The sequence below is a fragment of the Lipotes vexillifer genome, unplaced genomic scaffold (assembly GCF_000442215.2).
Source record: "Lipotes vexillifer unplaced genomic scaffold, Lipotes_vexillifer_v1.1 scaffold639, whole genome shotgun sequence".
NCBI classification, from domain to species: Eukaryota; Metazoa; Chordata; class Mammalia; order Artiodactyla; family Lipotidae; genus Lipotes; species Lipotes vexillifer.
This window is the reverse complement of record NW_006786377.1, coordinates 1,358,110-1,383,679: the sequence shown is the minus strand read 5'-3', so window position 1 is coordinate 1,383,679 and position 25,570 is coordinate 1,358,110. Positions and strand designations below refer to the sequence as shown.

General features: G+C 36.1%; 1 protein-coding gene across 1 annotated transcript in view; it reads right to left on the bottom strand.

Annotated features, from left to right (window-relative positions):
• The window catches only part of SYNE1 (spectrin repeat containing nuclear envelope protein 1), a 385,453-nt gene that overhangs the window by 329,001 nt on the left and 30,882 nt on the right, over positions 1-25,570 (bottom strand). Inside the window, exons 3-9 of the mRNA XM_007458743.1 lie at positions 24,561-24,644; positions 17,622-17,714; positions 16,544-16,722; positions 8,244-8,440; positions 5,190-5,299; positions 1,542-1,592; positions 128-235 (exon numbers count right to left, since the gene is read on the bottom strand). Of these exons, the coding sequence (XP_007458805.1) occupies positions 128-235; positions 1,542-1,592; positions 5,190-5,299; positions 8,244-8,440; positions 16,544-16,722; positions 17,622-17,714; positions 24,561-24,644 (822 nt within the window). The remainder of the gene's footprint in view (positions 1-127; positions 236-1,541; positions 1,593-5,189; positions 5,300-8,243; positions 8,441-16,543; positions 16,723-17,621; positions 17,715-24,560; positions 24,645-25,570) is intronic.

Sequence of the window (25,570 nt, the reverse complement as noted above, 5' to 3'; positions counted from 1 at the left end):
ATATTATTTCTTTAAAGACATTTCTCATTAATATCATTTGAAAGATTAAACATAGATTAAATGACAAATATGAATGTTACTCATGAAAGGCTTTTAAAAAAATTGAAATCTGTTTTCCATACATTACCTGATATTTATCCTGCAAATTTGATTCTGTCATCTGTGCCCTTGTCAAATCTCTTTCAAATTGTTCTATCCAAGCTTTCGTTTCCTTCAAAATTAGCCTGTCTTCTCTCTAGAAACCAGCAGACATTACAATTATATTAGTATCTGTGCATTTACTTAATTGCTGATTAATACTTGACTGATCCTAGAATATACTGAATATTTAATAAGTTCCAAATGTCTCTGAAAAATTTTCTTCCTGCTCTCACCTCTTTTGGAGAATAAGAAACAAAAATTAATTCTAAAAAAAAATCTTAATTATTGTGCTGAATACTGAAATTACTTACCTCCATTGTTCTTCTCAAGAAACATTTATTTAAGAAAATGTGCTGGGGCTGCCCTGGTGGCACAGTGGTTGAGAGTCTGCCTGCCGATGCAGGGCACACGGGTTCGTGCCCCGGTCCGGGAAGATCCCACATGCCGCGGAGCGGCTGGGCCCGTGAGCCAAAAAGACAAAAAAAAAAAAAAAAAAATGTGCTTAAGAAGAAATATGTAAGTTCAAAAATACTCAGAAAAAGCAATGGCTGGAATGGGAGTGGAAACAGGCCTGTGGCTGCTTCTTAACCCAAGGTCATTGGTAACACAGAGGACTGTTCTGAATCAGATTAATTTTGACTGAATTTGAGGAGCTACAGTCACAGTAATATTGGATTACCAGCATTATTTTTATTTTTATTTTTTTTACGGTACGCGGGCCTCTCACTGCTGCGGCCTCTCCTGTTGCGGAGCACAGGCTCCGGATGCGCAGGCTCAGCGGCCATGGCTCACGGGCCCAGCCGCTCCGCGGCATGTGGGATCTTCCCTGACCGGGGCACGAACCCATGTCCCCTGCAACAGCAGGCAGACTCTCAACCACTGCGCCACCAGGGAAGCCCCACAGATATTTTTTTGAGCACTCAACATGTGCCATGAACTTTACTAAACCATACAACTCAACATTGCACAGAAGAGATGTGATGAAACTCAGGATTACAAACTAATTGAATACTTACCTTTTTCAATTATTTCCTGCTTAATATTTTAAAGTACAAAAATAAATCTTTAACTTTATTTTAATTTTCCATGTCGCATATAAAGAAATTGTAGTTATTTTAATTTTTCCTTTTATTAGTGCTATTAAGTATTATTAAAAAGAAGTTAATGTCATCTTAGAATTAAAGATTAGTGAGGAAGTCCATGGGAGTGGCTTAGACTGTAACTAACATTTAATAACACATATGTCATTTGTTCTACTAGAAAGGAAAAGGAAATAACAGAATTAAGGTGTTAAAATAAATGTGTACATAAAGACAAATACATGCAAAAGAATTGCTAACAAGCTACAGAATGCAGAATGTTTGAAAAAGGTCACTAATTCAAGATTACTTAAATCTTACCTTAAGAATTTGGATAGAATTTGCAAAAGATGGGAAACCTGGAAGTATTTCCTAACAATATGAAAAGATAATATATAGAAAAATAATATAAATCATGGAAAAAATTATATAGGAAACAAGAAAAATGGTGAGGCATCTGTCTATAAATAAATAGACAATAATTTTAAGGGTATAATTATTTTAAGATGTTTTAACAACTTTTGAAAGTATCAAAATGTTTGAATCAAATAAGGCAGTGTAGTATTGTAGCATTTGATGTTTTTGTTTTAATTTGTAATAGTCATATGTGGTTATATATATATATTATACATATGTCTTAAAGTAGTAAACATTTTGAAAGGAGAACAATGTAAAGAAAAGGTACATGGATTCATATTTTTCTCTATAAATACTGTCATAATATGCATCTCTGTATTCCTATACTATTAAGACTGTGCTGTGCTTCTGAAAGCAGTCAGTAAAATTTGTTTCAGTGGGGGAAGGAATGAGTGAATAAATAACTGAAAGTTTAATAGATGAGAGCGATAAGCCACCATGCCTATTTTATTTATTTACAATTGTGTGCTAATTATCCAAGGACTACCTTTAGGGAAAAAGTTCCTTTATCAGTTTTAACGGATGAAGTAAGAAAGGCATAGCAATGTCTATTTCCAATAAGAAAATTTGACTTAAAATAGTATCTATGTAATATCTAATTTAAATAAATTCATAAAAAGGATATGAAAATCAAATACACCAAAAAAATGAAAGCCTGGTAGACATGTTGATGCCTATATATATATATATGTATATATATGTGTATATATATATATATATATATTTGTGTGTGTGTGTGTGTGTATGGTACATGGGCTTCTCACTGCTGTGGCCTCTACGTTGCGGAGCACAGGCTCCGGACGCGCAGGCTCAGTGGCCATGGCTCACGGGTCCAGCTGCTCCGCGGCATGTGGGATCTTCCCAGACCAGGGCACGAACCTGCGTCCCCTGCATAGGCAGGCGGACTCTCAACCACTGCACCACCAGGGAAGCCCGATGACAATATTTTTTTAAAATGAATTAAAAGAACCATTTAATAAAACCTGAGTAGACAAATAATGAGGATTTCTAGGTGATGACACCAACCCTAATATGTAGTGTATAAAATCTTAAAGGTTCATTAGACAGAATTAGATGGCCATTTAGCTGCATTAAACAAACATAAGCCCTACATCATAAAAATTTTTTTAAATCCTTTTTATTCTGCTCAAAATATTCATTTTTAGATGCTCATACCCTACTTTACAAATGCCTCATTAAAAAAAGGGTAAAGCTTATTTTTTAAAAGGAAAGTCAGAATTTATCTTCTAGAGAATGAGATTAGTTTCTTAATAATAAAGTTCTTTAGTACAGTATATTAGCAAGTTTAAAGCAGGAGTGTGCTTCAAATCTCTGAGGATTTTTGCATTAAATCCTTGCTCATGAGCATTAATGTAAGTATCTCCTTTTATTTCTCAGACATTACCAGCCACCGTGTTTACTCATCTGGAGAGATGATTAATGTCAGAGAAATTAAGAGTACAAGCTTAGAAATGAGCTCAGAAGTAAATCCAACTGGGTAACATAAGAACTTGAGATATGACAATCAGGTGGAAAGCTGATATTCTCTATGCCGTATGAAGTAAGTCTAATACACCTCCTTACAGAGTTTCTTATTCACAGAGCACTGTCCATGCCCAATTATATTCTCAAAACCCAGAAAACCCCAAATGAATCCCAAGCACACAACTCAGTCCACACTGGAATTTGCACAGAGAGTCTTCCGCTTTCAGTGGTGCTCCTTAGGAACACTATTTTTCTAACTATAGAATAAGTCACTCCGGTGATCAATCAGACTTCTTTGTGCCTGAAGTCTGGTAAGGAACAACAACAACAACAGGTTTCTTGAAACCATAGTTTTTTGTTTTTTTTTTGAAACCATAGTTTTTAAAATAACTAACATAGTTCTATCAAATGCCACCTTAACTTCATCTAAGTGACCTAGGAAACACCAGTTACCGCTGTTTTGCTTAATTCTTTTACGAAGATTTCTATTAGTGCAAAACCTTTTCCTACTTGAAAACTTTGGTTTATGTTCCCCTGACTTTTTCCTTCTTTAGATCCACTTCTAAGACACACAGTACACTTTGTTTTTTGTTTTTCTTGTTTCTCTTCATTATAATCTCAAACCTCTCTGAAAACTCTAGTTGAGACCTCAACAGTAAAGACAGAGAGATTGTTTTTAACATGTCTTGAAAATTCCATTTATAATTCTTCCCTAATGTCATTCTGCCTAATAATTAATTTTAAATTCAGTAGAAAAACCACGCCCCCTAAAAAAAAAAAAAAAAAAACCCACAAAAAAACAAAAGAACAACAACAAAACAAAACAAAATCAAAACTAAACAATACAACAGTACTTTTAAAAAATAGGAGAATAATATCCATTGTTGTTCAAAACAGAATGTAGGCATTCTGGTGTGCTGGCTGGACTGTAAAATGGGAGATCTTTCTACAGGAGGATTTGAAAAAATCATTTCAAAAGCAGTAAAAATCCATATGCCCTTTAGTCTAGGAATTTCTCTTCTAAGAAAGAACTGTAAAACAATGCTTATTACAAAATTGTTCATAGAAGTATTTTTTATAACAGCAAAAAATCAGAAATTTTCAACAATTAATATTGGGTAAATAAATTACTATACCTCTATATGATGTTCTAGAAAGAATGGCATGAGCAGGGTTTTGTATGATGTTAACAGAAAACAGAAAATTATAAAATTGTATGTATACTACAATCCTATCAATATTTTTGTTAAAATATTTTATGTGTCTACACACATGGAACTCACACCAAAGTATTAATTTTTTTAGAATAGATTCTCTGCAGAAGGTCAAGTACAGGTAATTTTCTTTTTCTTTTTTCCCTAACTTTTGTTTTTGTTTATTTATGACAACAAACATATATCATTTGAGCAGTATGAAAAATGTAAATGTTATTTAAACTACTGAGAGGCTGAGAATCTAAACATAGTGAATAATTAGAACTTTCATAAGTTTGCCTTACTTACATATGTTTGCAATGAGTAGCAACTTATAAATCTAAAAGTCAAAATTAGATTCTATCAGACTGAACAGAAGAAGGGAACTCAGGATCTAAATGCATAAATAATATGATGGATATAAAATTAATTCAATCGTCAAATTGCTACAGTAAAGTTTCCCGACACTGCTCTCTTTACTTTATTCTACTCTACTATTTTATTTCATTTCATGTCATTTGCCATGCTGTGCTGTTTGGGGGATCTTGGTTCCCTGACCAGAGATTGAACCTGTGCCCTCGGCAATGAAAGTGTGGAGTCCTAACCACTGCACCACCAGGGAATTCTCTATCTTTCCTAGATTTTAATCCCACACTCTTATATGTTCAGTAGTTATTATTAATAATGCTTTCTCTGCTATATCCAACATACAAATCAGAGAAATCTTTCCCTCTAATCTCAGATATCAGTCTTTACTCAGTTGCTCTCATATTAAAATGCATTCCAGTTTAATTTTTTTGAAAACAGCATATTAAAAATCCAAGTCACTACCATCAAGTGTATTACCAGCACTCAAACAAAAACAAACACTTACATCATTCTCTTGCCCATCGGTGCCTGTACTGTGAACGTCGGGATAATGTTTCAGAAACTGGGCTACGTAGGTCATAATAGACTTCTCATCTGGTTTATCCACATCAACATCTGGAAAAGCCAAACCCAACTGTGAATAAATTAATTAGCATTAAAAATATTTTAATAATACAAACTTTGAAATCTAGAGAATATACCAAAAGACACTGTCCTAAATGCAAAAGAAAAATAGAATACTATTTAGAGATGGTGACAGGAAAAACCAGTTTAGTCTGGATAATCCATGGGGGAAATTTTACAACTCAGAAAGATGACATATTTTAACCAAGAGCTTTTAGGAAAGTAGTACGTGTTTCATTTAAATAATCTCTACACTCATCAGAAATATGAGATATATATAGCTGTTGCTACATTCTGTCTAGTTACTAAAATACAAATAATATGTACATTTCAGAATTGGGGTAGATGAGTAGTAAAACATGCTAACAGATGTGGCACTGAATGACAAGTGACTACATAGTCTATATACTACATACGGCCAAATATCAATTTATTTTATAAAAGAGAGAGATGCCTTATGTCCAAGTCCTTATGCAGCTTCTCCATTGTGGAGCCTTCCATCTAAGTCACTGTAATTTGAACAATCAAGTACTCTTTGAGTGAAACAGAGCCTGAAAAGATCTCAATCACTGTCATTTTAAAGTATACAGATGTTTACCTAATTAAATCAGTAAAAATCAAGCAAAGATATTTATATGAATTTAGTAATTATAGAATCAGGGTAAGACTGGATACATAAAAAGTGTTGAATGTTTTCAACAAGTCTTAAATATCCCTTTTAAAGGCAATGGAATAAGGGGTTACATTTGGAGATTAGAAATACAATATCTGCACCAATAGAGGAAAAAAAAACCAGAACAAACAAAAACCATGAAAATCAAAATATAAAACTGCCCTAATATTTTGTATTGTTTCTTGTGATTTGAAATATAATTTCTAGCGACCATCAATGTAGGATTTAAGAAGTGCTACAGGGCTTCCCTGGTGGCGCAGTGCTTGAGAGTCCGCCTGCCGATGCAGGAGACACGGGTTCGTGCCCCGTTTCGGGAAGATCCCACATGCCGCGGAGCGGCTGGGCCCGTGAGCCATGGCCACTGAGCCTGCGCGTCCGGAGCCTGTGCTCCGCAAATGGGAGAGGCCACAACAGTGAGAGGCCCGCATAACGCAAGGAAAAAAAAAAAAAAAAAAGAGTTAGAAAGCATAAAAAGTAGCAGAGAGAGCTGAGGATGCAATAATAAAAATTAAAAATACTCTAGAAGCAATCAACAGGGATTAGAAAAAAAAAAAAAAAAAAAAAAAAAAGAAGTGCTACAACTCTTAAAAGACTTAAAGATAATGTGATCTGGAATTCACGAGATGACTCAGAGATGATGTTAGAAATGATAAGATCACTGATGTGGAGAATGCATGTGAAGAGGAAAACTTTCATGAAGAGTGAAAGTGGAAAGAAAAACAACATTTAATACATGACTTAATATAGTATATGTTTTTAAATACACATGGGACTAAATCATAAAACAATTGTTATAATAGATATTGGTCTATTTAATCTGTATTCCTAAGAGTTTATATGTTCAAGTTGGCTAAAAGCTTTTTTGAAGTGGAAGTTCTCATTAGGAAAATAATCACTTTATATGTGGGATAGCCTTGCATTTGGGCAAACTCAATTTCTGATGATCAAAGAAAATATTAAGATCCTCTGGTCTGGTGGATATGAAAGAACCATTCATATCCTCCTCCTATCCTACTCTAGGAAGAAATTTCAGCTCTGATGCATTGTCTGAAGTGAGCGCTGTGATATTTGTGTGTCTTTCCCCTTGGGCTGAGTAGTGTCCTGGATACTATTGGCTTTGTGTGTGTGTGTGTGTGTGTGTGTGAAGACACAAGCTGGAGAGTCCATGGCTCCCCTAGTGAGACTGGAGTGGGGGCGGGCACCACAGGTCCCTAAAATGTCAAGGGATCTCCATGCTGGCCGTCATCTCAGAGGAAGCCAAGCAGGTAGACACTGTTTTAGAGCTAAAAATGTTCATTCTGAAATCTCATCTTTAAAAGTAACTTGCGGGACTTCCCTGGTGGTCCAGTGGTAAAGAATCCACCTTCCAATTCAGGGAACACAGGTTTGGTCCCCGGTCAGGGAACTAAGATCCCACATGCCGCAGGGCAATTAAGCCTGTGCCATGGCTACTGAGCTCGCACGCTCTGAAGCCCTTGCGCCACAACTAGAGAGAAGCCCACGTGCCACAATGAAGAGCCGACGCAGCCAAAAAATAAATAAATTAAATAAATAAAATAAAATATTAAAAAAAACTTGCTTTCACTGTATTTACATTTTTGCATTCATTAATGGAAATTTCCATAATTACCAAGCCAAATAAGAAATTATCTGGGACTTTTGGAAAATTCACTTTGACCCTTTTATTTCAGTTTAACAAACAACTAGAAGTTTATTAAAGGCATCAAAATTGCCTTTTGAAGGCTTGCCAGAGTTAACTCCATTTCCAGAAAGTCTTAAAATTCACAGCCTTACCAAAAAGTTGCCAAGAAATTCTACTGAAAGATATTAGGTCAATCACTTGGGTAGTTTGCCTGATTGACACCTGAGTACTGGATAGTTATCATCATTTCTAAGTTTCTAATGACTAACATTTTAAAGATACGCTCTGAGATTATTAACAATTTTTTACTCTTCCGGATTCTCCTCCTTGCAGTACACTCACTTGCAAAACTTTCATTCCATCCTGAGGTACATTGAGTAAGTACAGTTCCCCTGGCTGGTACCACCCACGTCAAGGGCTGTTAGGAGCAACACAGCTGTATTTTGCTCCCGTGTATAGTGGCAAATATTTTTCCGAAAGAAAACTGGTGCAGGAAGATACTATTCCTTCCCACTTTTCAAAGTTTTCTGACCTCTCGGAAGGCATCTGTAATATCTGGGTTTAAGACATAGAACCCTACTGAGTTGAGGGATACAAGAGCCAGCAGTCGCTCAACGTGCCTTCGGGATCTAGGAGTCTCGGGATTCCCAGCTCCATTTCAGCAATAGTGAAAGCCTCCTCCAGGTTTTCCCGGTTAGATCTTCCTTTCACCTTCTCCAAGTCCACTAGTTCCGGTTGAATAGCATGGATGACTGAATGAAAGGCCACTCCACTTCTCCAACTCCGCCCGAAGTCTTTTACTTCTATTCCACTCTGCCTTTAAAAAAAATAATGATAACGTCACTTTCTAAACAGGTAATGCACACTTCCTCAAAGACGCAATCCAATCCTCCTCGGCAATGGATGATGGGCAGTTAGCTATACCGGTATACTGGTTTGGAGAAAAAATAAGCAAAGCAAAATTTTTAATGGGTACCAAGATAAGGTGTAGAAATTCTGGTTCCATACTTAAAGAGTTTTCTATATTAGAGTTTTCAGTAATTGAAAGACTCAATGGAAAGCACATTTTTAAAGGAAACCAATAGAGAGAAAAAACACCTGACAAAATAAAAAAAGGGAACATTTTAAAAACACCGAAACTGGTAATAATTCACCATTGTGTACTTTTTTGAAGAAGTCTCTAACACATTTCTAATGATAATGACAAGCAGCCTGTGTTGTACATGCAGAGATGATAACAGACAGATATAATGTGGCTAAATTATATCAAACGCTGTAGAATGAACAAAATGCAAATGGTTGTGATGATGTCTCTAAATTAGTCACAAAAAACCCTATACTCCACATAAGTACAGACAAGATTAATTTACCCTACCATCAAACTGTTTGAGCAAATTGTTTTTTAAACTCTTTTTTTAGAATTGCCTTGAGGGCAATGTGCTGGCGGCAAATCTTTGCTCTTCCGTGGATTTACTTCAAAGCCAGATATGATCACTAAGAAGTGATGCAAGTGGGTAGCAATATTTTGGTGTTGAAAAAAGAAGTGAGGCAAGCTCACAATGAATTTTTCTCTACATGTAACTTATCAACCATAAAGACAGTTTCAAAAAGGGTTGCAAAGATGTCTTTGAGCAACATTTTTTGATTAAGTCTAGAGCCTTTAAAGGTGATCAATAAATTAGGTAACATTCAGTAGATAAATATTCTGGTAGTTTCTTTTTAGAAAATTAGTCTTATTACAATTGTTTCTAAATAAAGCAGAAATAATATCACTCAATTCTTCTTTTCTACTATATTCTCAAAATTTCCACAAACTGTAAGAGACAGTATATCTTACTGATACCGTGATTAATATAAAAAGTTGGTAAATGCCCTTACATTTTATCTCTGCAAACTTTAAGGTTCACTTTAAATCAAGTTTTACCAATGTATACTGAGTTTGCATAAAATATATTGTGCTAAAAATAACATCCTTGGACCTAATCACTGGCTTCTTAAATAAATATTTTAAAAACAATTTTGTAAGATTGCAGCAACATCTCTTAGTTCTTTTAGAGTTTCTGTCTCTGGTGGCACAGATATAATTTTTTCAGACAATGCCTGACACACTGGCAAATATCCACCCAGGTTAAGCAGTATGTTCTTATTATCTATTCATTTGTACATTTGCCTCTGGCTTCATCTTACTTTTCTTCCTATATTTTCCCTTTGCCCACAGTTCCCCGTTTTAAAATGTTTTTGTATGCACAGTCTCTTTATGCCACCTCACATTATTTTTTTAATTTTATTTTACATTTTTTTATTTTTATTTTTTTGAATTTTTTATTTAATTTTATACAGCAGGTTCTTATTAGTTATCTATTTTATACATATTAGTGTATTTATATCAAATTACATTTTAACAAATTGAGTTCTGGTTCAAGATGGCGGAGTAGAAGGACATGCTCTCACTCCCTCTTGTGAGAACACCAGAATCACAACTAACTGCTGAACAATCATCGACAGGAAGACACTGGAACTCACCAAAAAAGATACCCCACATCCAAAGACAAAGGAGAAGTCGCAATGAGATGGTAGGAGGGGCACAATCACAATAAAATCAAATCCCATAACTGCTGGATGGGTGACTCACAAACTGGAGAACACTTATACCACAGAAGCCCACCACTGGAGTGAAGGTTCTGAGCCCCACGTCAGGCTTCCCAAGCTGGGGGTCCTGTAATGGGCGGAGGAATTCCTAGAGAATCAGACTTTGAAGGCTAGAGGGATTTCATCGCAGGACTTCGACAGGAATGCGGGAAGCAGAGACTCCACTCTTGGAGCGCACACACAAAGTAGTGTGCACATCGCGACCCAGGAGAAGGAGCAGTGACACCACAGGAGACTAAACCAGACCTACCTGCTAGTGTTATCCTCAAGTGCGCATGGAACATTCTCCAGGATAGATAACATCTTGGGTCACAAATCAAGGCCTCAGTAAATTTAAGAAAACTGAAATCATATCAAGCATCTTTTCCAACCACAACGCTATGAGATTAGAAATCACTTACAGGGAAAAAAACGTAACAAACACGAACACATGGATGCTAAACAATACATTACTAAACAACCCAGAGATCACTGAAGAAATCAAAGGGGAATTCAAAAAATACTTAGAGAAAAATGACAATAAAAACACAACGATCCAAAACCTATGGGATGCAGCAAAAGCAGTTCTAAGAGGGAAGTTTAGAGCTATACAAGCCTACCTCAAGAAACAAGAAAAATCTCAGATAAACAATCTAACCTTACACCTAAAGGAACTAGAGAAAGAAGAACAAACAAAACCCAGAGTTAGCAGAAGGAAAGACATCATAAAGATCAGAGCAGAAATTAATGAAATAGAAACAAAGAAAACAATAGCAAAGAGCAATAAAACTAAAAGCTGGTTCTTGGAGAAGATAAACATAATTGATAAACCATCAGCCAGACTCATCAAGAAAAAGAGGGAGAGGACTCAAATCAATAAAATTAGAAATGAAAAAGGAAAAGTTACAACAGACACTGCAGAAATACAAAACATCCTAAGAGACTACTACAAGCAACTCTATGCCAATAAAATGGACAACCTGGAAGAAATGGACAAATTCTTAGAGAGGTATAACCTTCCAAGACTGAACCAGGAAGAAACAGAAAATATGAACAGACCAATCACAAGTCACGAAATTGAAACTGTGATTAAAAATCTTCCAACAAACAAAAGTCCAGGACCAGATGGCTTCACAGGTGAATTCTATCAAACATTTAGAGAAGAGCTAACACCCATCCTTCTCAAGCTCTTCCAAAATATTGCAGAGGAAGGAACACTCCCAAACTCATTCTACGAGGCCACCATCCCCTGATACCAAAACCAGACAAAGATACTACAAAAAAAGAAAATTACAGACCAACATCACTGATGAATATACATGCAAAAATCCTCAACAAAATACTAGCAAACAGAATCCAACAACTTATTAAAGGGATCATACACCATGATCAAGTGGGTTTATCCCAGGGATGCAAGGATTCTTCAATATATGCAAATCAATCAATGTGATACACCATATTAACAAATTGAAGAATAAAAACCATATAATCATCTCAATAGATGCAGAAAAAGCTTTTGACAAAATTCAATACCCATTTATGATAAAAACTCTCAGAAAGAGGGCAGAGAGGGAACCTACCTCAACATAATAAAGGCCATATACGACAAACCCACAGCAAACATCATTCTCAATGGTGAAAAACTGGAAGCATTTCCTCTAAGATCAGGAACAAGACAAGGATGTCCACTCTCACCACTATTATTCAACATAGTATTTGAAGTCCTAGCCACGGCAATCAGAGAAGAAAAAGAAATAAAAGGAATACAAATTGGAAAAGAAGAAGTAAAACTGTCATTGTTTGCAGATGACATGATACCATACATGGAGAATCCTAAAGAGGCCACCAGAAAACTATTAGAGCTAATCGATGAATTTGGTAAAGTTGCAGGTTACAAAATTAATGCACAGAAATCTCTTGCATTCCTATACACTAACAATGAAAGATCAGAAAGAGAAATTAAGGAAACAATCCCATTTAGCATTGCAACAAAATGAATAAAATACCTAGAAATAAACCTACCTATGGAGACAAAAGACCTTTATGCAGAAAACTATAAGACACTGACAAAAGAAATTAAAGATGATACCAACAGACGGAGAGATATGCCATGTTCTTGGATTGGAAGAATCAATATTGTGAAAATGACTATACTACCCAGAGCAATCTACAGATCCAATGCAATCTCTATCAAATTACCAATGGCATTTTTTACAGAACTAGAACAAAAAATCTTAAAATTTGTACGGAGACACAAAAGACCCCAAATAGCCAAAGCAGTCTTGAGGGAAAAAAACAGAGCTGGAGGAATCAGCCTCTCTGACTTCAGACTATACTACAAAGCTACAGTAAGCAAGACAATATGGTACTGGCACAGAAACAGAAATATAGATCAATGAAACAAGATAGAAAGCCCAGAGATAAACCCACGCACCTATGGTCAACTAATCTATGACAAAGGAGGCAAGGATATACAATGGAGAAAAGAAAGTCTCTTCAATAAGTGGTGCTGGGAAAACTGGACAGCTACATATAAAAGAATGAAATTAGAACACTCCCTAACACCATACAGAAAAAGAAACTCAAAATGGATTAGAGACCTATATGTAAGTCTGGACACTATAAAACCCTTAGAGGAAAACATAGGAAGAACACTCTTTGACATAAACCACAGCATGATCTTTTTTGATCCACCTCCTAGAGTAATGGAAATAAAAACAAAAATAAACAAATGGGAACTAATGAAACTTAAAAGCTTTTGCACAGCAAAGGAAACCATAAACAAGAGGAAAAGATAACCCACAGAATGGGAGAAAATATTTGCAAACGAATCAACAGACAAAGGATTAATCTCCAAAATAAATAAACAGCTCATGCAGCTCAGTATTAAAAAAAGAACCCAATCCAAAAATGGGCAGAAGACCTAAATAGACTTTTCTCCAAAGAAGACATACAGATGGCCAAGAGGCACATGAAAAGTTGCTCCACATCACTATTAGAGAACTGCAAATCAAAACTACAATGAGGTATCACCTCACACCAGTTAGAATGGGCATCATCAGAAAATCTACAAACAACAAATGCTGGAGAGGGTGTGGAGAAAAGAGAAGCCTCTTGCACTGTTGGTGGGAATGTAAATTGTTACAGCCACTATGGAGAACAGTATGGAGGTTCCTTAAAAAACTAAAAATAGAATTACCATATGATCCAGCAATCCCACTACTGGGCATATACCCAGAGAAAACCATAACTCAAAAAGAGTCATGTACCACAATGTTTATTGCAGCACTATTTACAACAGCCAGGTCATGGAAGCAACCTAAATGCCCATCAACAGACTAATGGATAAAGAAGATGTGGTACATATATACATTGGAATATTACTCAGCCATAAAAAGGAACGAACTCGGGTCATTTGTAGAGATGTGGGTGGATCTAGAGACTGTCATACAGAGTGAAGTAAGTCAGAAACAGAAAAACAAATATTGTATATTAATGCATATATGTGGAACCTAGAAAAATGGTACAGATGAACCGGTTTGTAGGGCAGAAGTTGAGACACAGATGTAGAGAACAAACATATGGATGCCAAGGGGGGAAAACCGCGGTGGGGTGGGGATGGTGGTGTGCTGAACTGGGCGATTGGGATTGACATGTATACACTGATGTGTGTAAAATGGATGACTAATAAGAACCTGCTGTATAAAAAAAAAAAAAAAAAAAAGAAAACTAAAAAAAAAAATTAAGGTGGGTGTAAATAAGTGAACAGCTGATAAATATTCATCGTGTATTAGATATTTTCTGATTTTCTTGAACTTTATTGTATATATAAAATGTTTTCCTAAATATTCACCATGTTGGAACGATTAAAAATGGTTTGTTACATGGTCTTCCTCCTTATTTGTTGAATACTCACACACACACAGACGCACACACACACACCTATAATGTTTTGTATTAGATCAAACTAGTAGCTGATATTCCTAAAAAGCTTTAGTCCAAGCCTCTGAATTGTACATACAAAATCAAAGAAAATTTAGATACCTCACTTAAAGAAGTGATACAAACTGAAAGAAACTTAGATACATCACTTAAAGAAGTACATCCAGTTTATAGGCTAATACATATTTGCTTCAAGTTATTTTGAATGGGTCTGTATACACATGTCTTCATTTGTTTGGTTGTCTTACGGATTTTTGTCCTAAAATACAATTGTCCTTAGACATTTGAAAAGAAGGTATGCAAATGTCAGACACGCTTTCATTTCTGACAGTATAGATAGTAGATGAAATTGGTAAAAAGAAAGAAGGGGGGATTAACTATCTTGTGTTACTGAAACAGTTTTTTGATTTACTTATCAAGTATTTTGAAATTTTATATGAAAACTGAATACACTCTGACAATTTGGTGTTCACTGGATGTTTTATCCTTTTTCACCATCTTCAGTCTTGTGAGATGGATAAACCACACTACGGAGTCTCACAAATTATAATTTTACAGACATGTCATATAATGAACTAGGTACAGATTCTAAAGTTATTTTATCCATGTCAGGTAAGAAACTGCTTGAAAAATAAATACCAGGATAGTGTAAAATAGCTTTTAGAAAAATTATCGACAATGTGGTAGCATGACAGAATCATGTGTTCATTCCAGACTATTCATGGCAGAAAGCGGTCATCTCCCTAAATCTCTACAATTTATGAAGCTGTTAAATAAATGGATCTCATTGAGGTGTTGATAGGTGGAGAATCCTTGGGTCCACAAATCTGGACATTTATACCGGTAAGGAAAATACAACTTCCACCAATGTTACAAACATACAAGTTGCAAGAATGACGATTATTATTAGACCCCTGCACATCATGTGTGAAACAAAATTTATGCAGGAAAACTCCAACATCATTGAATTTGATTTTATTTCAAGCTATATAATATTAAATGAAAATTTAGTTACTTTGTTTAATTAAATACTGTGTGGAGCAACAGAGAACAGAATGTCACATTGACATTATTACAAATTTTTATCGTGATAGCATCATGATATATGTTGTAGCATGTGGTCACCAGTCCTCTCCTACCCAATATGTTTCTTCTCCCTGCTTGGTTAAGCTGCAAAAGAGATTAGTAATACCCACTGTAGATGGAATGCAAAGAGCACGCCAGCAATGTGGGAAGGGCTTTTAATTTCATCCCTACTAGAGTCCCAAGAGTCACAAAGCTCTGCTTTCAGAAATATTTTTAATTGCAACTTGAATCATAAAAATATACCCCAAATTAGAAAACCATCAACACACTTTACAAGTTAAACAAAACTATATAAGTTAGTAACACTAATTACATCTTCTCTATGTTTATTTTTTTCTCTCCTTATTTTTGCTCTTCAAACTCTTTAAAAATAGAACTTCCTGTGTTTAGTGCCTCAGTGTTTTATAATGATAAGTACTTGTTTACAACTATTTTCCAGAAGGAGAGAATTAGATGTGGGTTATATCTAGGCATGTGAAACAAAATAGAAAGTGAGTTAATTTTACATGTCATTTAGGAAACTCTTACAAAAACACATCTTCTAGGTGAAGAGATCTTATTACGTACCACATCTGACCACAAAATATTGGTATGATCAATTTGAAAGTCTACTGCAATTGCTATGAGAAAGTACTTTTTGAGAGTAGTAATTTTATATCCAGTATCCTCACATATATGTGCACACATGTAAATTTATTATGCTTAGAAGCCAACTCCCAGTCCATATAGCTGGAGCTGACAAAAGAATGTACATTCCAGATAAAAGATAAGATCAAAGAAAACATTAAAAAATAAAATTGCCAGAAAGTTTCAAGGTATAAAAACAAATATGATTATTTCAGAATGTGGATCTCAGTCCACAACATTATTAAATAGAACTCAATAGTCTTAGGAAGAGATAATCACGTTTAAACCTCTAATTTATTTGTGTAAAGATTATCTAATAACAGCAGAAAATCCAAACAATGACCTAAATGGAAATAGTCCTCATGCTAATCAAGTGTAGGGATTAAACAACTTAATTGGGTCCCATCACACAAGTGAAGAAGGAATTCCTTTTATTACACCATTTTCCTAGAGTATCAGGGATGCTTTCTGTTTACATTTTAATTCAAGGGAAGAATGAAATGAGAGCCGAAGCAAAGCCATTCATTCCTATGTCTCCACAAATTTTGCAATCACTGGAATGTGCACTCAGTCATAAATTGATAACTCAAATTATTCAAGGGTTTCTAATTTAAACAAACTCCTTCTTGGTACTTACTTGGCGACTGTGTACTGGACCCACTTTAATAAAGCCTTCTTAGCATTTCCCTGGATCTTGGTGGCCACCTTCCGTTTGCTTGGGGGGCTGGTGGTCTCAGAGCTGACCACGCTGTCCACGGAGGATGTGCTGCTGGACAGAGGCTGCAGCTGCGGTAGGTTGCTGGTCAACTCCTCAATCTGCGTGTGCATCAACAGTCGGCAAAACATCAGCATTATCTTTGTTCTTCTCTTCTCAGGTGGTTTAATATTCCAACCTGACTGATCTTAACACCCTTAACCTCCCAACAATATAAGCTCTTAAAGGGCACGACCAATGTCTTACTCCTGTTTGCACTTCCTTCCACATCTAAAATGGGACCTTGTACACAGTAATGAACACTTGTTAAATACATGCATGAATGAAGAAAACAAAACCTAATGGTTCTCCAAACTCAAAGGATGTACACACCAAGAGTGAATCCTAACGTAAACTACAAACCTTGAAATGATAGTGATGTGTCAGTAAAGGTTCATTAATTGTAACCAATGTTCCACTCCCATGGGGGATACTGGTTAAGGGGAGGCTATGCATGTGTGGGTGCAGGAGGTACATGGGAAATTTCTGTACTCTTTGCTCAGTTTTGCTGAGAACCTCGAACTGCTCTAAAAAATAAAGTCCATTTCTTTAAAAAAACGACCTTACAGTTAGAAGAATTATCCCAGAGAGAACAGCAAGTTAATTTCTCCCCTTAATGTCTAATAGGAGCATAGAACCGCTCCCTTCCAGAGGACAAAGAAAAACTTCCTGAACCCTTTTTACACCAATATTTCATCTCTATCGTGTTCTACCCACTTCTCGGATTGGTTACCTGGCCGAGTTCTTTGGGGAGTTCCATATATAACACCTTAGCGGAGAAAAAGAGGGCATTTTCTGCCAACAAAAAACAATGTACGTGTGAAGGCCACATCTCTGCTAACTTGAGGTTCAGCCGCAAAGGTACAGAAAATGAGGGCATTAGTCATCATTAAAATGTCCACCACTACCTCCATCTGTGACATTTATATCAACTGAAAAGGGAGCCAAAGAAGTACAATACCTGGAAATACAGAATAATCGTCCACATCAATCCGAGAACTATCGAGGGTCGGCCATCAGCTATATCAGTGGAGTTAATGTTGACTAATTTAATCTGTTTAAAAAGAAAAACTGTACTAGTAATGTACTAGAAGATTACAGACCATTTAATTATGCAATAAGTAGCACTTTACTAGACATCAATAACATTTGGTCATGCCTGTGCAGCAGTACACAAGAGTAAGCAGGGTGAGCCATAGAAACATGGTTTCAGTGGAAATTTCAGGGGCATTCATTAGGTGCACACAATAAACACAACTACAGAATGAATTTCAAAAACTGGTTTAAAGTTGAAAAAAATATGACACCATGCGAGGAATTACCAACAAAATGCCAGACAGGAAAAAAAAAAAAAAAAAGGTTATTCTTTACATCCAGAGGTTGACTGGAATGTAAAAGAAACTGTGAGGGGAAGTTTAAGAAGATGCGCTTACTTTGAAATTTGTTACCAAATGGCATGAAACTTATGTTCTCTTTTACCTATAAAAGTCAGGAGTTAAAAATTCTAAAATTTGTACTAACCGGTGATCCTCTGTACATGGACTGACATGAAAAACAAAGGGAGAAGATGATACATAAACATAAATAGTCCTTCAAAATCCACATTATTTGTTCAAAGGGAATAAAACTGCAGGTGGTAAGTTTAGAGCGTGATTTGCAGAATACATTTTAAAGATAAAGGAAAGGCAAGAAATAGTTAATTATTAAGAGAAACAGTTAAGAGTGTAGAAAGAGACTGGGGGGATTCAGTTCCCTACTTTGGGGCACTGACAACTATAAAGCACTCAGAACTAATCTGTCTACAATTGTCCCCAATTATTCATTTCAATGTCTTCCCAACTATGAGGAAGTCCCAGGAACATAGACTTGTATGGTAGGTCTAGCTCAGTCAACCTCTACAGAATACAATTAGCTACTTATCCTCCTCTTCATAATCCCTGGACAAATTAGAAAAAAACTAAAGTACTTCTTAGACTTCTGGCTCAATAATTCTCAGCCAAGGGCTTCCCTGGTGGCGCAGTGGTTGAGAGTCCGCCTGCCGATGCAGGGGACACGGGCTCGTGCCCCGGTCCGGGAGGATCCCACATGCCGCGGAGCGGCTGGGCCTGTGAACCATGGCCACTGAGCCTGCGCGTCCAGAGCCCGTGCTCCGCAACGGGAGAGGCCACAACAGTGAGAGGCTCGCATACCGCAAAAACAAACAAACAAACAAAAAAATAATAATAATAATTCTCAGCCAAGATTTAATAAGGTGTGATACTAAAATAAAGTTCAGAAGTTGGTAAATAGCTTACTTTTTAAAAAATATCAGAAGCAAAATCATCCCACAATCACCTTACTCTTGAGTAATTGGTTTAAATTTACCAGTTATACATCTGAGGAGTAAAGTAAAAGCTAGCACAAAAGCCATTGTAAATAATTTGAGATATACCCATGGGATTTTATCTCACTGCTGAAGTTCACTCAGCAGGTTCAGAGACAGAAAAAAATTGAGAACTTCCACAGATCACAAGATCATATGTCTACTTCTTTTAAACCTAGCACTGTGTGAGATATAAAATACTTGTTGGTGGAAAATAAAGAGTGTCACATTTCTTTAATCTTTTATGACAGAACCTATTACAATCTTTATAATCATTTTGATGGCTCCATTTTACAATTTCTCCAGAATTTTCTCTATATCCATTTTAGTGTCCATGGGCCACAAATTTATAATACATGCTAATAACCACAAGATTAATGCCTTTCATAGAGGACAAATTATTTCTCTTTCCTTATACATCATTCTTTTTTAAAATACAATTGAATATATAAGTTGAATTTCCTACCTCAACCCAGCTCCAACTGCACTTTGAAGTTTATACATTCAGCTTATTATAGAATCTGAAGATCTTTTGCTCAACTTGTGAAGAAAAAACGTTTTTCCAAATTATTTTCTTTCTTAAAAACTTAAAAACCATAATGGGTTTGGGGAGCACAGGTTCTTTGTCTGTTTTACCTCCTCTCCCTTGCAAAATCCTATGAAATATACAATAAACTTTTAATAGCCCTAAGATTGTGGGATGGGCAATAGAGACACATCCAAAGAGACTGAAGAATTCCAGAAACCAGAAAGGATGAATCACATAGATGGACCTCACCTCAGACCTTCTGAGCCAGAAAATAAGGAAGGCGGCCTAAGAAATCTGTTTTAACAAAACCTCTAGGTTTGGAGAAGTTTGATTTTGTAAGCCAGAGGCCCGAATGGACTGAATTATCTTCAGAATTCACATGTTGAGGCCCTAACCCCCAATGTGACTGCATTTTGGAGACAGAACCTTTAAGGAGACAATTAAGGTGAAACAAGGTTATAAGAGTGAGCCGTAATCCAATAGGACTGGTATCCTCATAAGAAGAGGAAGAAACACCGGAACTCTCACTCTCACTTTCTCTCTCTCTCTCTGCACACACACACAAGAAAGGTCACGTGAAGGCACAGTGCCAAAGCAGCTGCCGGCGAGCCTGGAAAAAAGGAGGAAGTCAACCCTGATGACACCTTGATCTTGGACTTTCAGCCTCCAGAACTGTGAGAAAATATATTTCTGTTGTTTAAGCTATCCAGTCTGCGGTATTCTGTTATGGCAGCCACAGCAGACTAATACAAGGCCCACAGACCTCTCAAAAAAATATTTGATTTGGGAAAAATTTCAAAAAAATTTAAATAAAAAATCCAGACTACCAGCTTTTCTTGATACATTGGAAAACCTAATGAATAGATGCATCACCACTTTATGAGTTGTTTTCTACCTATATATATATAGGTAGCAAAATACCTGCATTATTTAATAAATAAACTAAATAAATAATAAGATTTCAATAAAAATCCAGACTACTGGCTTTTCTCGTTCAATTCTTAAACCTGGGATCACTGTGCTTGCATTTCATCGAGGTAACTCCAGATGGAATTGAGTATTTGCGTCCTTCGTCCAAACAGCACATGGGACTACTCTGTTTTCCTGCTACCATGATCAGCTTCTACCTTGCTTCATCGTTTACGTCATCTATCTAGACCTCACAGGAACCTAAATTTATGTCCTTGTGTGCACTATGGCAAGCTTTAGGAAACATGGTCAGTGACTGGCTCCTTCTATTACTATTTAGAATGATCCACCTGACACCTCATTGGAGAAAAACTTGTGGAAAGTAGTGATGAATCTATTCATTAGAGCCAAACTTACACAATTCTTATCAAATACTAACATATGCCTTTATTCTGTAACCCTGTAAACAAGTGGAAAATAAACACAACGGTAGGGTTTTCTTCAGTGAACTTGAAAAGTGCCTTCATTATTCCTTATCTGAGTACTAAACAAATCTTCTATCATCTAAAGAAAAAAATCTAAATGGAGGACAAAGTAAATACAAAGGTTAAAGACAAATTCTTGAAAATATGTTTGAGACTTAAGTTCTTAAATTATAAAGAACAAAAATAAACAGTAGGAGGGAGGGCACCAAAGAGTCTTCAAAACTTCATTCTACCCCACTGTCAATTATTTTGTGAGCCAATGGGGTGAAGAAATGCAAGAAAGAGAAGCCCAAAACTATGTACTTCAGGTAGATTTTTTAAAAATCAAAGTAGTTAGGGATTTGTGGGGACAGAAAGGAAATACTTTGGATTTTGTCCTGAAACTCAAATGCATTACTTTTTGCCCTTAGTAAATATAATATTTAAAATCTGAATCCTCTACTTTTTAAAAAGTTATTCAGGTTTGTTCTGTGAAAATGGACCTGGTACAAACAAGTCTTTTGTGAAAAGAAGACTCTTTGGTTCTCTTTACAAACAATGCCTTTCATGGGTTAAGTCATTAAATTTTTCTCCAAGACATTAACTAATAAGAAGAATTTTGTTTTCATATTCTAGCCAGTGAATACACATCAAAACAAAGAAGGACACTATTGTTATATAGCCAAAATGGAAGACGAAATGACTGGGAAAACTCTATGAACATCCTGTTAAATAAGGCTTTTTTTCTCAGCTTTCCATGAAAAACTCATGAAGCGAGAGAAGGAAGAAGAGAAACACTCCATTAAGAATGATGTTAAAGTGACCTGAAAACAATGTGCAATATTCCACTAGAAGCTAGGACTGTTTTTCTACACCATCTTAATGCCTAGAATCTCTCTTTGGTGTGAAGTTAGCACACTTGACTGAACTTTATACTGATTCACTGTACTAACAACTCATCAAAATGTAAATTATTTAAGCACCAGAATCTAGTTTTCTTTAATTTTCCAGAATTAATATTTTCCAGAATTCTCATTTTACAGAAAGTATTCAGTTATGCATTTGTGGAATAAATGAAATCATTTATTGCATATAGACAGAGAAGTAAATAACTGAATCATTCTATTTTCCAGAAGTATCTGGATATCCATTTATAAAGCTGGTTTTGGTACTGCCAAACACAGACTTCCTGAATTTCCACAAATTAGAAAAGGCTAAAATCTAAAAGGATTGGTGCAACCCTTCTGGAGGGAAATATGTCAACACCTAACAAAACAAAATACACACTTATGTTTTGACCAAACAATCATACTTCTAAAAATGTACCCAGAAGATACACTTCCAATAATACAAAAATACTTATGTACAGTTATTAACTGTATCATTGTTTCTGTTTGAAAATTACTAGAAGCAACCTAAATGCTCATTCATAAGAGAGTGGTTGAATAAACTCTGGAACATCCAGACCACAGAATACTATGCAGCTGTAAAAATGAATGAGGAACATCTCTGTGAACTGATTTGAGGGATTTCCAGGATATACTGTTAAATGAAAAAGGTAAAGTGCACCTGGTATATCTCTAGTATGCTATCTTTGCATAAGAAAGAAGGTGGTGTATGAAAATAACCTGCTCATTCCTGCAAAAGAAATACAGGAAGGATAAATCAGAAATTGGAGAAACTGGTTACCTAGAGGTGAGAAAAGGAGTAAAAGGAAGGAGAATGGTAGTGGAGAAGTAAGAATGAGGAGGGAATGCCACTTCTCTAAGTGTAACTTTTATTCCTAGAATCATAATACTGTCTCATTCTCTAAAATAAAAAATAATTAAGGTCAACTAGGATGTGTGTGGGGTTGCCCAAAGTGGAATATAACTCTATTACAAATGAATAACATAATCACACTGAAAGGATGGGAGAACAGAAGTGACCTAGGTAAATCTGGACAACAGTCTCTTGACAGGATATTGTAATGCTGAAGACCGAAAGAACTGTACACAAATACTGTTCTCCAGTTAGTCAATATACTTCTTACAAAGGTGTGGGTTAGCAATTCTGAAACTACTTTATGTGTATACACTAGGGATGAAAAAGAAGACAATATATTGTAGATGAGAGCCAGGTTTCTCACTGCCAGAGAAAACAGAAAGAAATCATCATGAAATGGACCTTGTGGTATTGGACTGAAATCAGAAGTATCAATTTGAAGTAAAGGTTTACATGCACACATAATAGAAGAAGCTATATAGAAAGAGAGAGAGAGAGAGAGAGAGAGAGAGAGAGATGGAAGGGAGAGAAATATAGATATGTGTGTATACCCAGATTAGTAAACATACATATATCTAGATCTGTATATTGAGAGGGCAATGAAACCTCGGTAGCCATGAGCACACCTAGCACCCAAATCTTGGTTTCTAAATGCCACTCACTAATGAAAGGAACAAAGCCTCCTTAGAGAAGTGGTTGATTCTAGGACTGGGGTAAGGAAAATATAAGATAAACCTGGAAAATCTGTAGTTCCAGAAAATAAGGAAATGCTTGAAAAAGTATGGGGCCATGTCAAAAGAGTACAGGAGCCACAGCTTGAAGGAACTCTTAATGGACAAAACTAGAACAATCTTGAGCAACAAAATAATAACAATAATAACAATAATAGTAGTCATACTGGATTATAACTATAGAATAAAACAAATATCCATGAGTCCATAATGAAATAAAGAAGGAACTGAATAAATAAATGGGGAAGAAAGGTCATCTTTTTCTTACATAACAATTCCAATTAGTAAGTATAAAAGAAATGAGGGAAAAACAAAATCATCATTAGGCAAACAGCGCAGAAGTAATTATTGAAGGTAACTGATGCTAAAATCAGTGAGCAAGAAGCAGAATATTAGCATAACCTCAATTATCTCCCTGTTATTTCTGAATTATAAATGGAAAAATAGCAGTTTTACCATAAAAAAAAAAACCTCAGCAGATGACTTAATCAAGTGGTTGAGGTTAGCATCACCAGCAATAAGACAAGTCGGAATCCTATCTATATCCACTAAACTGATTCACCGAGAAGAATACATCACTTCCTTGGAATTCTTGCCAAAAATGTATAACCTCAATCTAATCATGGGAGAACATCACACAAACCAAACTGAGAGATATTATGAAAAATAACTGCCTAGCAGTTATCATTAAGGTCATGAAAGACACAGAAAGACAAGGTCATAGAATGGCAAAGACAAAGGAGCCACAACAATTAAAATGCAACGCATGTTACTGGATTGGATCCTGGAACAGAAATAAGACACTGGAGAAAAAATGATGAAATTAGATTAATTTCTATGCTTTACTTAACAGTATCATACCAACTTTAATTTCCTTATTTGGTAGTTGTACTATGTTACATATATGTACTATGTACAAATAAGTCCCTCACATTAGAGGAAGCTGGCTAAAGTACAGACATGAAATCTCTGCCTTTTTTTTTTTTGCCACTCTTCTGTAAGTCTAAAATCATTTTACAATAATATTGCACATGTATGTTGTATAGATTGCATGCAGTGTTTTCACCCAACAATCAACAATGAAAATATTAGTATGTCCACGCTTTCTTCTTGAAGTGTTTTGTTTTTGTTTCCCTCTTACCTTCCTTCCTTCCAGGAACTTGAGTGCTGTGCCAATGTTCGCCACAGCATGGATTCGCTTCATCCGGCGTCCTTGTTCACACGGCTATAAAAGGGGGAAGGACAGGAATAAGTAAAAATGCACACATTAAAAAGACAGTTATAAAATCTATTTAAGTGGATTCAAAATATACTTGAAGAATGTTCAAGAACAACCAACATACTCAATTTCTATAAAGGTTAGCAGATACGTAAAGGAGCGTTATCCCCACAGCACTTGGAAGGTGCATAATTTACTCAATAAATACATTCATTCTCAGCTTCTGAATGCACTTGCCCTTAAAGTTTCTGTATGCTTAAGATTGGAAATTCACAAAATTCCTATGTTGTCTACTAAGACTGTTATTCCTGCAAGTTAGGAAGCATTTTTATGAAAAGTGCTCTTGGTGTGTGTGGAGGGAGGGCAGGAAATCTCTCCTTGCCTCTCAATTTTGTCATAAACGTAAAACTTCTCTAAAAAATAAAGTCGTGGGCTTCCCTGGTGGCTCAGTGGTTGAGAGTCCGCCTGCCGGGTTCGTGCCCCTGCCGGGTTCGTGTCCCGGTCCGGGAAGATCCCACATGCCGCGGAGCGGCTGGGCCCGTGAGCCATGGCCGCTGAGCCTGCGCGTCCGGAGCCTGTGCTCCGCAACGGGAGAGGCCACAACCGTGAGAGGCCCGTGTACCGCAAAAAAATAAATTAAATAAAGTCTTAAAATAAATTAAATTTAAAAAAAGAGGCCCGTGTACCGCAAAAAAATAAAAAAATAAATAAAGTCTTGGTCACTCACATTTTTTTTCAGTCATACTAACATGAAAGTTGCTGACAGTACTAGTGGCGTTTCTCTGTTTGAAGGACCAAAAAGCATGGCGCATATGAGCCAAGGTTAAAAAGTAGGAGTGCAGGGCTTCCCTGGTGGCGCAGTGCTTGAGAGTCCGCCTGCCGATGCAGGAGACGCGGGTTCGTGCCCCGTTTCGGGAAGATCCCACATGCCG